This window comes from Hypanus sabinus, chromosome 9 (genome assembly GCF_030144855.1).
Source record: "Hypanus sabinus isolate sHypSab1 chromosome 9, sHypSab1.hap1, whole genome shotgun sequence".
In the NCBI taxonomy this organism is placed as follows: Eukaryota; Metazoa; Chordata; class Chondrichthyes; order Myliobatiformes; family Dasyatidae; genus Hypanus; species Hypanus sabinus.
Window position 1 is genome coordinate 20993609 of NC_082714.1, and position 12645 is coordinate 21006253.

Below are 12645 nucleotides of genomic sequence, written 5' to 3' on the forward strand. Positions count from 1 at the left end.
CTGTCAAACCGTTCCATCATTACTCTGCTGATGCTACAGCAGAGCCATCTAGTGGCCTTGCAGAGAACTGCCTTTACTATCTCTCTTGCATGGATACTTCCCTGAATTCCCTGAATACTTTGGCAAATTGGGATAGCCAACGCAAAGTTTTTTTTTAATTAATCAAGAAGCCTTTCAATGTTTTCTCTATATACAGTGAATTGTTTGCATGAAGGACCATTTTATAAGATTAGCTTGTTTGTTTTATTTTTCCAGTTCTAAATGAAAATTCGCAAAATCTTGAAATAGCAACCCTGCTACAAACAACGCCTGACCATTCCCAGCGTGAGTCACTTTCTGTCATTATTCAAGAAGCAGCACGTTTAAATGGAAGTAAGCAAAAGGGCTAATCATGGCCCTTATGGTTGACCGTCACAATTCAGTTTCACCTTAGCGATATTAAGATTCGATTTTGCCATGTTTTAACAGTGATTGATCTTGTGTTACGCAGAAACTAATGGTAGTTTTGGTTGTGAATTGGCCCAGATTTTAGCTAGATCTACCACCAAATTAATAGCAGATAATCATTCTTACAAAAATTATGATGCATATATCATCACTATCCAGTACTGACTGTAGTATATCACAGTATATTTTATAGTCTTACAAAGGTAATGTTGCTTTGTCCGCTGAGCTTGGCAATTTGCTTGTGGACGTTACATCACCAGTTGAGTGATATCCTCAGTGCGCAGTTGTTGGTGTTTCTCTCTGGGAGTACTCACGTTTATGTAGCCCCATTCTTTCCCCCCCCCCCCCCCCAGTTCACTTGCCTCAGTCCTGATTGGCTACCCCATCAGTTGACCTTTGAATTCTATTGGCTCACGTTTCTTTGGCTTAGGGGTTCGCAGACAGCATCTAAGATAATATATTATTAATATGAGTATTGTACATTAATACACAAGTACAATGTATAAAGGAGATTAAAAAATAAGCATCAATAAGAAATTAATTTTATTTGTTTCTTTTGCATTGCCTGAATTTCCTTTTGTTTAAAATTACAACAGAACATAGAGTCCAGAAACTAGATATGCAATCAAGAGGGAGTCTCAGCCTCATGACCTAACCTCTAAAAAGGCTTAATTGTCAGCTAGCTCCTTGTGATAGCACGTTGCTGAGTAGGTTGGCGTTAATGAGTTTCTGTCTTTTGAGAATGGGATTGATAGTTCTGCTAGACCCCGGGTATAATGACCCTCTGAGAGTGAGTGAGCCAAGAGCACATTGCTTCAAGGTTTTCTTTTCATTTGAAAAAGTAACTTCACTCATAGAAAATATGTACAGGAAATATGAATAAAAACTGTGCCACTTTCTTTAAGTTATTTGCATGCAAGCTGGTGACTGCTTGGCCACTGCATCATGATGCCAGTGTGTTGCACCACCTTAAACCAGGTACTGGTTGAGACCCAATGTCAGGGGAATCTATCACCTGTGTGCTTTTTCAATTTAGTTGATTGCTGTTGCTTTCATTGACGCTTCTGAAATCCGATTCCCCTAAAAGCTAATGACATGCTCAGTCTATCAGTTTAAGCATTCCACCCAAACTAACAAGCCAAGTTAGTTAAACTGGAATTTCTTATCTCCACGTGTTTTGTCTGACAGGTGGTTCCGTGAATGTTTCAGTGATACCAGGAAATGCTTCGCCTGTTATTTCCAACGCTGCCTCTCCTGCCAGTTCTGTCGGCAGCCCTACTACCCCAGGGGCCTGCAGTCCTCAATCTGCCGACTATCATTGGTTGCAGGAGACCACGATGAGCGCGCAACCTGTGGACGTTCCAATGACCCCGCTCTCTGTAGGCAGTGTGGGACCAGGTATGTGGAATGACTTGAGATGCAAGGCGCTGGAGATATTCAACATGTCGGGCTGCATCTATGGAGAAAGAAACAAGGGTAGCATTTCAAGTCAATAACCTTTCAGCATTAACTTGAAACTAAAGGGGTTTGGAGTCGTGGTAGGGTTGAGGGGAGGTAGTATGCGTATGGAGGAACAGGGAGGTTGGAAGGGATAAGTGATGGTGGTGCTTGACTGACTGAGCTTGTGATCAGTCTGGAGCAGATGTCAACTGAAGGAGATGAACAAAGCCAGAGAAATAAAGAGAAGAAAAGCAGTAAAAGTTAAGTTTAGAGGAAATTAAACACTGCAGATGCTAAAAATCTGAAATGAGAACAGAGAATGCTGAATACTCGTTTTTGAAAAGGAGGCTGTAGTACTCTCTGACTCTTTTAAAAAAGAGTACTACGGCCTGGAAACAAGGCCTTCAGCCCGTCTAAACCAAGCCAACCTAATCTTCGCTCTAGTCCCACTTAACTACACCTAGACCATATCGCTCCAAACCTCCCCCCATCTATTTACCTAACCAAACTAATCTTAGATGTTACAATTGAACCAGCATCCACCACTTCCGCCAGCTATTCATTCCACACTCTCACCACCCTCTGAGAGAAGAAGTTTCTCCTCAGATTCCCCTTAAACATTTCACTTTTCACCCTAAACCCTCTCACAATCTGAGGGGAAAAGCCCGCATGCTTTCACCCTACCTCTATACCTCTATGCCTAACATATACCTCTGTAAGATCTCCTTTCATTCTTCTACGCACCGGGGAATAAAGTCCTAGCCTATTCAACCTGTCCCTATAACTCAGGTGCTCAGGTCCTGACACATCTTTGTAAATTTCCTTTGTCCTCTCTCAAGCTTATTGATACCTTTGATGTAGATAGGTGACCAGATCTGCACACAATACTCTAGATTTAGCCTCACCAGCATCTTGCGCAACTTCAACATAACATCCCAACTCCTGTACTCAATGCCCTGATTTATGAAGGGCGGTGAACCAAAAGGGGTGCCAGGGTGGAAATACGTCTCCATCAAAGGAGGTGTAAGGCGCTTCTTCCCTCCACTAGCATGCAGGTCACATGTCGGTAAGGTGTGGCACCTGATTAGCTCCCCACCCCCCCCCCCCCGCCCGCCGACCGACCGATCAGGGTCACATGAAGCCATGGTAGCAGGTGGTGGATGGTCCATATCTCAAGTATGGAGATTCGTGCGGCCAGATTTGGGAACAGCTTCTTACCAACTGTGATAAGACTGCTGAACAGATCCTGACCCGGATCTGGGCCGTACCTTCCAAATATCCCGGACCCGACTTACCCTACCTTACTTTCCCTTTTCTATTTTCTAATTATGTTATAATTTAAATTTTTATTATATTTAATTCGATTTGTACTTCAGGGAGCGCGAAGCGCGGAATCAAATATCGCTGTGATGATTGTACGCTCTAGTATCAATTGTTTGGTGACAATAAAGTCCAGGTTTTGTGATACTGACATCAGGCAGATAATCCCTAAAGAGTATTGATAATGGCCGGGGTCACCTGCCTTTTAAAGGCACTGCCCAGAAGAAGCCAATGGCAAACCACTTCTGTAGAAAAATTTGCCAAGGACAATCACAGTCATGAAAAGGCCATGGTTGCTCATGTCATGTGACACGGAACATAACGAATGACTGATCTCTAAATAAATAAAGTAATTCCTACACAAGTCCCATTTTGTTACTCTCCACCCATTCCCATTGATTTCCACAGATTCTGCCATTTATCACCACAGTAGTGACAATTAACATACAACCCGCGTGTCTTTGGAGGAAAGTCGAGCACCCGGAGGAAATGTTCACAGGCAGAATGTGTAAAATCCATCCAAGCAATACCAGAGGTCAGACTTGAGCCACATATCTGGCGTTGTGAGGTAGCAACTCAACCTGCTTCCCAGTTCTGCTTCAATAGGTTAGAAGACTTGCACTGAGTGGCCACTTTATTAGGTACACCTGCACACCTGCTTGTTAATGCAAATATCTAATCAGACAATCACATGGCAGCAACTGTGAATCTCCTGGAATTTTCACACACAACAGTCTTGAAAGTTTACAGAGAATGGTACAAAAAACTCACCAATAAACAGCAGTTCTGTGAGCCTTGTTAATGAGAGAGGTCAGAGGTGAATGGCCAGACTGGCTCAAGCTGACAGGAAGGCGACATATAGCTACGAATTACAACAGTGGTGTGCAGAAGAGCATTTCTGAATGCACAACACGCCAAAAATTGAAGAGGATGGGCTACAGTGGCAGAGGACGGTGGACATGCACTAAAAGTCACTTAGTCAGGTACAGAAGGTACCTAGTAAAGTGGTGTATGAGTTAATTGTCGGCAATTAGCACAGCACCACAGAAGACCTCAGTGGAATTGCCCACATCCTGGTCTTGGGAAAAATGAAACATTAATCCAAAGGGATCTCTTGGTTAAGACCATTAGATATAGGAGCAGAATTCGGCCATTTGGCCCATTGAGTCTGCTCTGCCATTTCATCATGGCTTCCCTCTCAACCTCATTTCTCAAACATTGCAATATCGGGTAGCCAATCTGCACGCTGAGAGGCTGTATGATTCTATAATTAGGGAATGGTAAGGTTGTTATTCTGAAATTGACTGATGAAACATAAGGGCACCGAGAGCTCTTCTAAATCTGATCCCTGTCACTGTTGCTGCATTATGCCAACCACTACGCTACTGTACTGCCTCTGATGGTTCCCTTTGGAACCACTGGCCATAGCCAGTGCAATTTGTCCCATTTCGATTATTGTTCTGCTCACCCCCGACCGCCAGCTCCTTAACACCCCATGTGCTACTCTCTAGCCAACTCATCAATGATCTCCCTCAACAGACCATGGCACCACTTCACCCTGCTACTCCATTGCAGACAGGAGAGCCAAGGATAAGTAAGGAATCTGAAAGGGAAATCATCCCTCCCTTGTAAAAAGATGAACCAGAGAACTCTTTTTTTTTTCTGCTTACTTTGTTTATTTGGTGTCGCTTGTCTTTTGCTAAGAGCTGATGGAGATCTACTTACAGACAGGGACAGGATTGTACCCAGCTCGCTGGACTGTAATAACTGCAATGCTACCTTGCAGCCTGGATGGTAACATTCTCTTCTTGTTTCGGCAGAAGGTGTAGAAGACTGTGTAACAATGGTGAAAGAATATCTGAAGGACATGACCCAACACTCTTACATTTGCCATGAGCACGACGAGATGCTTCTTGAAGATATTTACGTGGATGTCTCAATGGTGGAGGTTCAAGCTGAAACCAAGTCTGGAAGGAATTCCACAAAGTGCTTGGACAAGGAGTGCAGGATCTATGACATTGCAGAACGAGAAAGAAGAGCCGTGAACATGGGCAATCTCTTCCACATCTCAGGGAAAAAGCAGAAAGAAACGAAAGTAATTGCACTGTTGGGAAGAGCAGGGATTGGCAAAAGCGTGATTGTCCAAAGGATCTGCCACAACTGGGTAAATGGCAGCTTCCAGCAGTTCTCATTTGTTTTCTGGTTTAAGTGCAGGACACTCAACTTCACAAAGCAGTACACGTTAAAGGATTTACTCTTCCAGCCATTCCTTCCTTCGCCGAAGAACAGGGATGAAGTCTTTCAGTACCTGTGTCAAAACCCACACAAGGTTCTGCTTGTTTTTGATGACTTTGAAGATCTCCAGCATCCCGACGGCCTACTGCAGCTCACAGCCTGCAGCTCAGCTGAGAAGCCATGCAGTGTCAAGCAGCTGCTGGCAGGCATTCTGCAGAAGAAGCTGCTCACGGGGAGCACGGTGCTCGTCACGGCGAGGCCCAAAGAGACCTTTAACCAATACCTCGGCAAGGTGGACAAGATTGTTGAAGTGCTGGGTTTCAGCCCGGCTCACGTGCAGGAGTTCCTGCACAAGTACTTCGAAGACCGTCTTGTAGTTGGAGAAGTGGTTTCGTGTCTTCAGCAGCAGCCGTACATGCTCAGTTTATGCCACATTCCTTTATTATGCAGGTTTATCTGTTTTGTTCTCAAGTGTCAGTACCGGCATGGAGAGGCTCGCTTAGCACTGCCACCAACCCTCACGGACTTATTCCTGAACATTCTCCAGATCCTCCTGTGCTCTGGAGCTCCTGCCTTTCCGCAGAACCAATACGTAATGGCCACACAGAAGCACAGCCTGCTGGAGGTAAGCAGGCGCGCCTTCGCGGGAGTGCAGCGCCACGAATGTGTGTGCACGGAGTCGAGCAGGTCCACAGAAATGTCAAACTTCGCTCTGAACCATGGACTTCTGAGACCTTTCTTAAAGACTGGTGAAGTTAAAGAACAGGAGTGTGGGAAAACCTTTTCCCATTCCTCCCTACAGAACTTCCTGGGAGCTCTGCACTTACTGTTTTCAGAAGAAATCAGATGTAAAGGCCTTACTAAGATTATTCTGCTACAGCAGAAGAGAAGGAAATCTCAGGCAGACTGGTTGGACATTGTCCGAAGGTTTCTGACTGGACTAGCGTACAGGGAAGGAAATACCTTTCTGAACTGTCTCTCTGGTTGTTCAAAGGCAAACATTAAGAGCAAAAAACAAAAGTGTTTGTGGAAATACTTCTCTGAACTCGAGGTGAACTCACTCAGCGCCAGTAAGCTACTGGAGCTCTGTCACTGCGTTTATGAAGCACAGAGTGTGGAACTCACCGCACAAGTGGCGGCTAAACTGAGTGAAACATTGTCCTTCAGAGGTATGCGACTGACCCCTTCTGACATATTGGTATTGGTGTACGTCATGCAGAGAGCTCCGAGTAACTTCGCCGTTGACTTAAGGGATACGAGCATCGACCTGCAAGGGATCAAGCAGTTCATCGAATCGAAGAATGTGACCTCCTTCAGGTAGGTGAACAGAGTTCCCAAGTGCAAGTTGAATTTGGTCTGGTTTGAACTTCACAAAGTTCTGAAGGAACTCAGCAGCTCTGGTGGCATCAATGGAGAGAAATAAACTGGCAAAGTTTTGGGCTGAGACTCTTCATTGAGAATCAAAAGGGAGAAGGAAGAAGCCAGAATAAAAAGGGTGGGACAGAGGGAGGGGAAGGAATACAAGCTGGCAGGTGATAGGTGAAACCAACTGAGGGGTAAGGTGGGAACGTGTGGTGGATGAATTCTGGTTCCCCTTTATCCTCATCCATCTCTTCACCTGCCCAATACCTCCCTCTGGTGACCCTTCCCCTTCCTTTACTCCATGGTCCACTCTCCTCTCCTATCAGATTGCTTCTTCTTTTGCCCCTTGCCTCTTCCACCTATCATCTCCTAGCTTCTTACTTCAATCCCCTTTCCCCACCCATCCATCTTCCCCCTCACCTGGTTACACCTATCCCCTGCCATCTTGTACTTCTTCCCATCTCCCCACCTTCTTAATATAATTTCCTCCCCTTTCCTCTCCAGTCCTGATGAAGGGCCTGGACCTGAAACGTCGACTGCTTATCCCCCTCCATAGATGCTCCCTGACCTGCTGGGCTCCTCCAGCATTTCGTGTGCGCTGCTCAACTTTTCCAGCATCTGCAGGATCTCCTGTGTTTTTGGTTTGAACTTTGCTAAACTTCATCACTCATTGAGATCATCTTCCCATCAATTCAACTTTCCATTTTTAAAACCAGCTTCAAGCCTGTACCGAGTGAGAGTTCACCCCTTCCGTAGTTTATCTTTCATCTCATTACAATTTTCACTGTTTCTGAGAGAGAAACGGAGTTAACGTCTCAGGTTGATGATCTTTAGCTAGGTTGTTGACCAGAAAGTCCATTTCTCTGCCATTTTTCTCTGAATCCCCGTAACCCGTCGTATCTCTGATTTACCAGATTATTGCCATAATGAGTTAATGAAACCTTCCTCTCCTGCCTTATTCTTTAACAGAGCCAACTGTTAAAGGAGATCCTGGTTTGCATGATTGAATTTTTAAATAACATTTTCTGGTGCCCTTTCATGAGTTGGTTTCCCTTCGCAGGGTGTCGATATGCGACGCGGTAAAACTCTGGGAGCACTTGGAACAAATGGAATTACACGAGCTGCTGCACCTGTCCCTTGTCAAGTTCTCTGTCAATCCTTTTGAAGTTAAGAGTTTGAAAGATATTGACGACCTTGATTTACTGGTACGGATTCACAAGGAAAGGAGATTCCTGTCAAGGTGTGTTGATGCCTCTCTCACTTAGCTTCTATCTGTAGATATGTGTTCAGCTCCTCTCCACAGCACCCCATCATAAGGTAATATAATGACTGCCGTCTTTAATCTACAAATTATTTGTACAATAGAATGAACTTGAAGGGTTGTATGGTCTTCATATATCCCATTCATACTTGGAAGGTAGTCCCATCCAGCCATTCTTTATGTGTAATATTACTGAATAACTATTTACTGGATGGAGTGAAGATATGTCTCTACAAAAGGAGGTGTAAGGCCCTCCTCCCCTCTGCTATCCTGCAGGTCCCCCTTGGGCAAGGTGTAGCACCTGCTTAACCCTTGATCAGGGTCACGTGAAGCCATGGGAGCAGGTGGTAGATGGTCATATGAGCAGTTGGTGCATATCATGAATCCTGGTTATACAAACACTGACGCCAGGCAGACATCCTCAGAAGAGTATTGATAATGGCTGGGGTCACCCGTCCTGTAAAACCACTGCCCAGAAGAAGGGCAAACCACTTCTGTAGAAAAACCTGCCAAGAACAATTGTGGTCATGAGACCACGATCGCCCATATCAAATGACACGGCACATAATGATGATGCAGACTCGCTGGATCTACAATACTTGACTACTTGTTTTAGAAGTTTGTGGACAAACTTTCAGCAATGTTTTCTGGTGAAGAAATTGGGCGAATGCTAGTTGAAAAGGGTATCACTATGTAATAAAAGAAAGGCATCGTACTTCATCTTTTCTTCTAACTTTCACCTGAAACAGTGCCCTGAGAACATCCAGAGATGAACTCCAAGGATTACCTGCAGTGAGGAGCCTACAAGTGCTGGAATTTGCGTAAGTGATGATCTGTAATCTCCAGCCTTTTTCAATTTGTGAATGCATAGCCTCCTCAGAATCAAGTTGTGGGCAAACTTATGAGGGCTTAGTGACAATTTCAGGGAACTCTTTGGTTACCCATATTACTGATTATGCCTTGAACTTTCCTGTGACTCATAGACATCCCTGAAAGCTGAAGGGAAACCTTTGAAGGAGAAAGACCAAAGAAGAATCAGAAGGATTCTTTGCAAAAATCCCTCGCTCCTCTAATAGTCAAATCTGTATGCTAATTAGAAGTAGAACCAATTAAAGTGATTTAAAAAAATTTTATAATGTTAAATGTATATATGAAGGTGTTGTAGCGGGCTATAGGGTGGATGCTCTTCATGGATCTACACTTCCTCTTAGAACAAAGAACAATACAGCACAGTATGGCCATTCGGCCCACAATGTTGTGCCAACCCTTAAACCCTGCCTTCCATATAACCCTCCACCTTAAATTCCTCTGTATATCTGCCTAGTAGTATAGATTGTGAAATCCAGAATTAGACTCAATAAAATGGTTACGGTGTAAACAGATGTAGTGCATTTTCTTTCCTATAGACTTAGTGTTGTACAGCATAGAAGCAGGTTCTTCGGCTCAACTGGTCCATGCTAGCAGAGGTGCACATCCAAGTTTGCTCCATTTACACACATTCAGCCTATATCCTTCCAAAGCTGGGGGTCCATGGTACATGTCCACAGTCCCTTATCCGAAGTTCTGAATTCAGCTGGCCCCGAGGATTTCGGAAGAGGGATTGTGGACCTTTATACAGAAGGTTGGCAATCCCTGTTCTAACGTATCTTTCCTACCCACATAAATTTCCAACTGCCTTTTAGAAGTTGTTATAATAACTACATCAACCACTTCTGTTTGTATTCCTTGCCTATGTATAGGAAAAGAAAACTCTGAAGCTTTTTGTAACTGTTTTCTCAACTTGTCTGGCTCCCATCAACGACAATTAATTATTCAATCCTTTAACTTCCTTAGTACAATTAAGTTACATGATTCACTAACTGATGGATGGTTAACAATGAAACACAATCGGATTTAATCTTACAGCCTCGGCCCTGTAAATGGACCTCAGGGATTTCAGAAACTAACAAAGATTCTACCGTCACTGGTATTCCTGAAATATTTAGAGTGAGTAAAAGATTGAAATGTCTTGTCCAGAAAATTCTGCTTAACTCTTTATTACGATGTATTACACTGATTTTATATTAATTTATCTAATGCAAAGCTATTGATAAATCAATTCTTTTTTTTATTAAACTTTTTTTAATTGAGTTTTTAATCAATTCATTTTTATAAAAATTATAACACATGTCAGAGTGAAAACATGGCTTCATAAATCATCAGTGTTACATTGGGTTTAACAGTAATGTCATTTGTGAGTTCAGTTTAGAATTTGACAAGTAATGAAACTACCAGTAAATCCAATCATTTTATCCGATTATCAAACTTGAATACTTAAAGACAGATTTTGTCAGTACATTTTATATAAATTGCATCTCTGTATTATTCACACGGAGAATGAAGTCTGTTAAAATACTTGTTTTACAGTTCATCTGCTTAGAGAATTAAGTGTTCAATATATACCCCAGTGGCCACTTTATTAGGTACAGGAGTGGAACCAGTGGAACCTGCTGCTGCTGCTGCAGCCCATCCACTTCAAGGTTCGATGTGTTATGCGTTCAGAGATGCTCTTCTGCACACCACTGCTGTAACACATGGTTAATTGAGTTATTGTCTGGGCATTCTCCTCTGACCGCTCTCATTTACAAGGCATTTTCGCCCACAGAACTGCCACTCACTGATTTTTTTTTGGCTTTTTCACACCATTCTCTCTAAACCCGAGAGACTGTTGTGTGTGAAAATCCCAGGAGATCAGCAGTTTCTGAGATACTCAAACCACCCCGCCTGGCACCAACAATCATTCCACGATCAAAGTCACTTAGATCACGTTTCTTCCCCATTCTGATGTTTGGTATGAGCAACAACTGAACTGCTTGACCATGTCTGCATGCTTGTAGGCATTGAGTTGCTGCCACATGATTGGCAGATTAGATATTGTGTTAATGAGCAGGTGTATCTAATAAAATGGCCACCAGTGCAGTTGCCTGCCACACACACTGTTACATACATTACAAGTACATTTCATTTATAATTGATTATCAATAATTATTATATTATTAATATAATTAATTAACTATGTAATTATTATGTTGTTATTATTTAATATCATTTATAATTAGTTTTGCTATTGAGGGAGTGCAGCGTAGGTTCACGAGGTTAATTCCCGGGATGGCGGGACTGTCGTATGTTGAAAGATTGGAGCGACTAGGCTTGTATAAACTGGAATTTAGAAGGATGAGAGGGGATCTGATTGAAACATATAAGATTATTAAGAGATTGGACACGCTAGAGGCAGGAAACATGTTCCTGATATCAAGGGAGTCCAGAACCAGAGGCCAGAGTTTAAGAATAAGGTGTAGGCCATTTAGAATGGAGTTGAGGAAAAACTTTTTCACCCAGAGAGTTGTGGATCTGTGGAATGTTCTGCCTCAGAAGGCAGTGGAGACCAATTCTCTGGTTGCTTTCAAGAAAGAGTTAGACAGAGCTCTTAAAGATAGCGAAGTCAAGGGATATGGAGAGAAGGCAGGAACGGGGTACTGATTGTGGGTGATCTGCCATGATTACAGTGAATGGTGAATTCCAGTACTGGCTCGAAGGGCCAAATGGGCAATTTCTGCACCTATTGTCTATAATAATACTTTGTGTCTGCTTGTTTCCAAGGGAATAACATGTATTCTGGTGTAACATGTGTTCTTTTGAAATGTAGCAATTCTGTGCTGATGTTTGCCTTATCAATAGTGTTAAGAATATCAATTTTTATTTCAAGTAACAGATTTCAAGCTATAGTGAAGTTGTATATAGTAGACACTGCAGGAAGTAGTGCAAATTCACCAGTTAAACTTCACTACTGCACAGTACTTAGCTCATCAGTAACTAAACAGCGTTTTACTGGGATAAGACAGGAGAGGGACAATATATCAGCCAAGATGGAATGGCAGAACAGACTTGATCGGCTGAATTACCAAATTCTGTTCCTATGTCTTATGGTCATTAAGATAGTGGCAAATTTCCTTGTATTACTGAAAGGCAGATTTTCAATTGAACTTCTTTATGCAGCCTTGAAGGGCCAAGTTTGCAGAAAGTTAAAATGAGTGAAAATAAAATTGGAGACAAAGGAGCTGAGCGATTGGCAGAGGTGCTGTCTCACTTAACGTGTCTGGAAAAATTGATGTGAGTAGCAAAATTAATTGGAATATATACCATAAATATATAAGTGTATCTGTACTGTGCATGTTTATATGTATCCATATGTATGTGTAAAGGCATATTCATCTGTAGATGAAGTTGTGACAATCACATTATTGGTCCCATTTGGAAAATAATGGCCCGGTTTGTGCTATGCTGCAGATTCCACTCAGAGCACTGATCACACTAATGTTCAGCCTCCACTTGGCACTTATTCTCCTTGGCTACATGTTAACTTTGTCTAAAATCCAAAGTTGAATGCATCAAAGTAGCATTCCATCATCTGATTATTTATTGAGATATAGGCCCTTCCGGCCATGCTGCCCTATAATCCCTCGATTTAATCCTAGCCTAATCACAGGATGATATACAATGACCAGTTAATTGCTGGTGGCGTAGTGGCATCAGCGCTGGAC

General features: G+C 42.8%; 1 protein-coding gene across 6 annotated transcripts in view; it reads left to right on the top strand.

Moving 5' to 3' along the window:
* ciita (class II, major histocompatibility complex, transactivator) overlaps positions 1 to 12645 on the top strand; it is a 103081-nt gene that overhangs the window by 79010 nt on the left and 11426 nt on the right. For all 6 annotated transcript variants that reach the window (XM_059979193.1, XM_059979194.1, XM_059979196.1 and 3 more), the window contains 7 exons: positions 256 to 324; positions 1636 to 1845; positions 5028 to 6759; positions 7865 to 8044; positions 8815 to 8886; positions 9971 to 10051; positions 12101 to 12214. In XM_059979193.1, the coding sequence (XP_059835176.1) occupies positions 256 to 324; positions 1636 to 1845; positions 5028 to 6759; positions 7865 to 8044; positions 8815 to 8886; positions 9971 to 10051; positions 12101 to 12214 (2458 nt within the window). The remainder of the gene's footprint in view (positions 1 to 255; positions 325 to 1635; positions 1846 to 5027; positions 6760 to 7864; positions 8045 to 8814; positions 8887 to 9970; positions 10052 to 12100; positions 12215 to 12645) is intronic.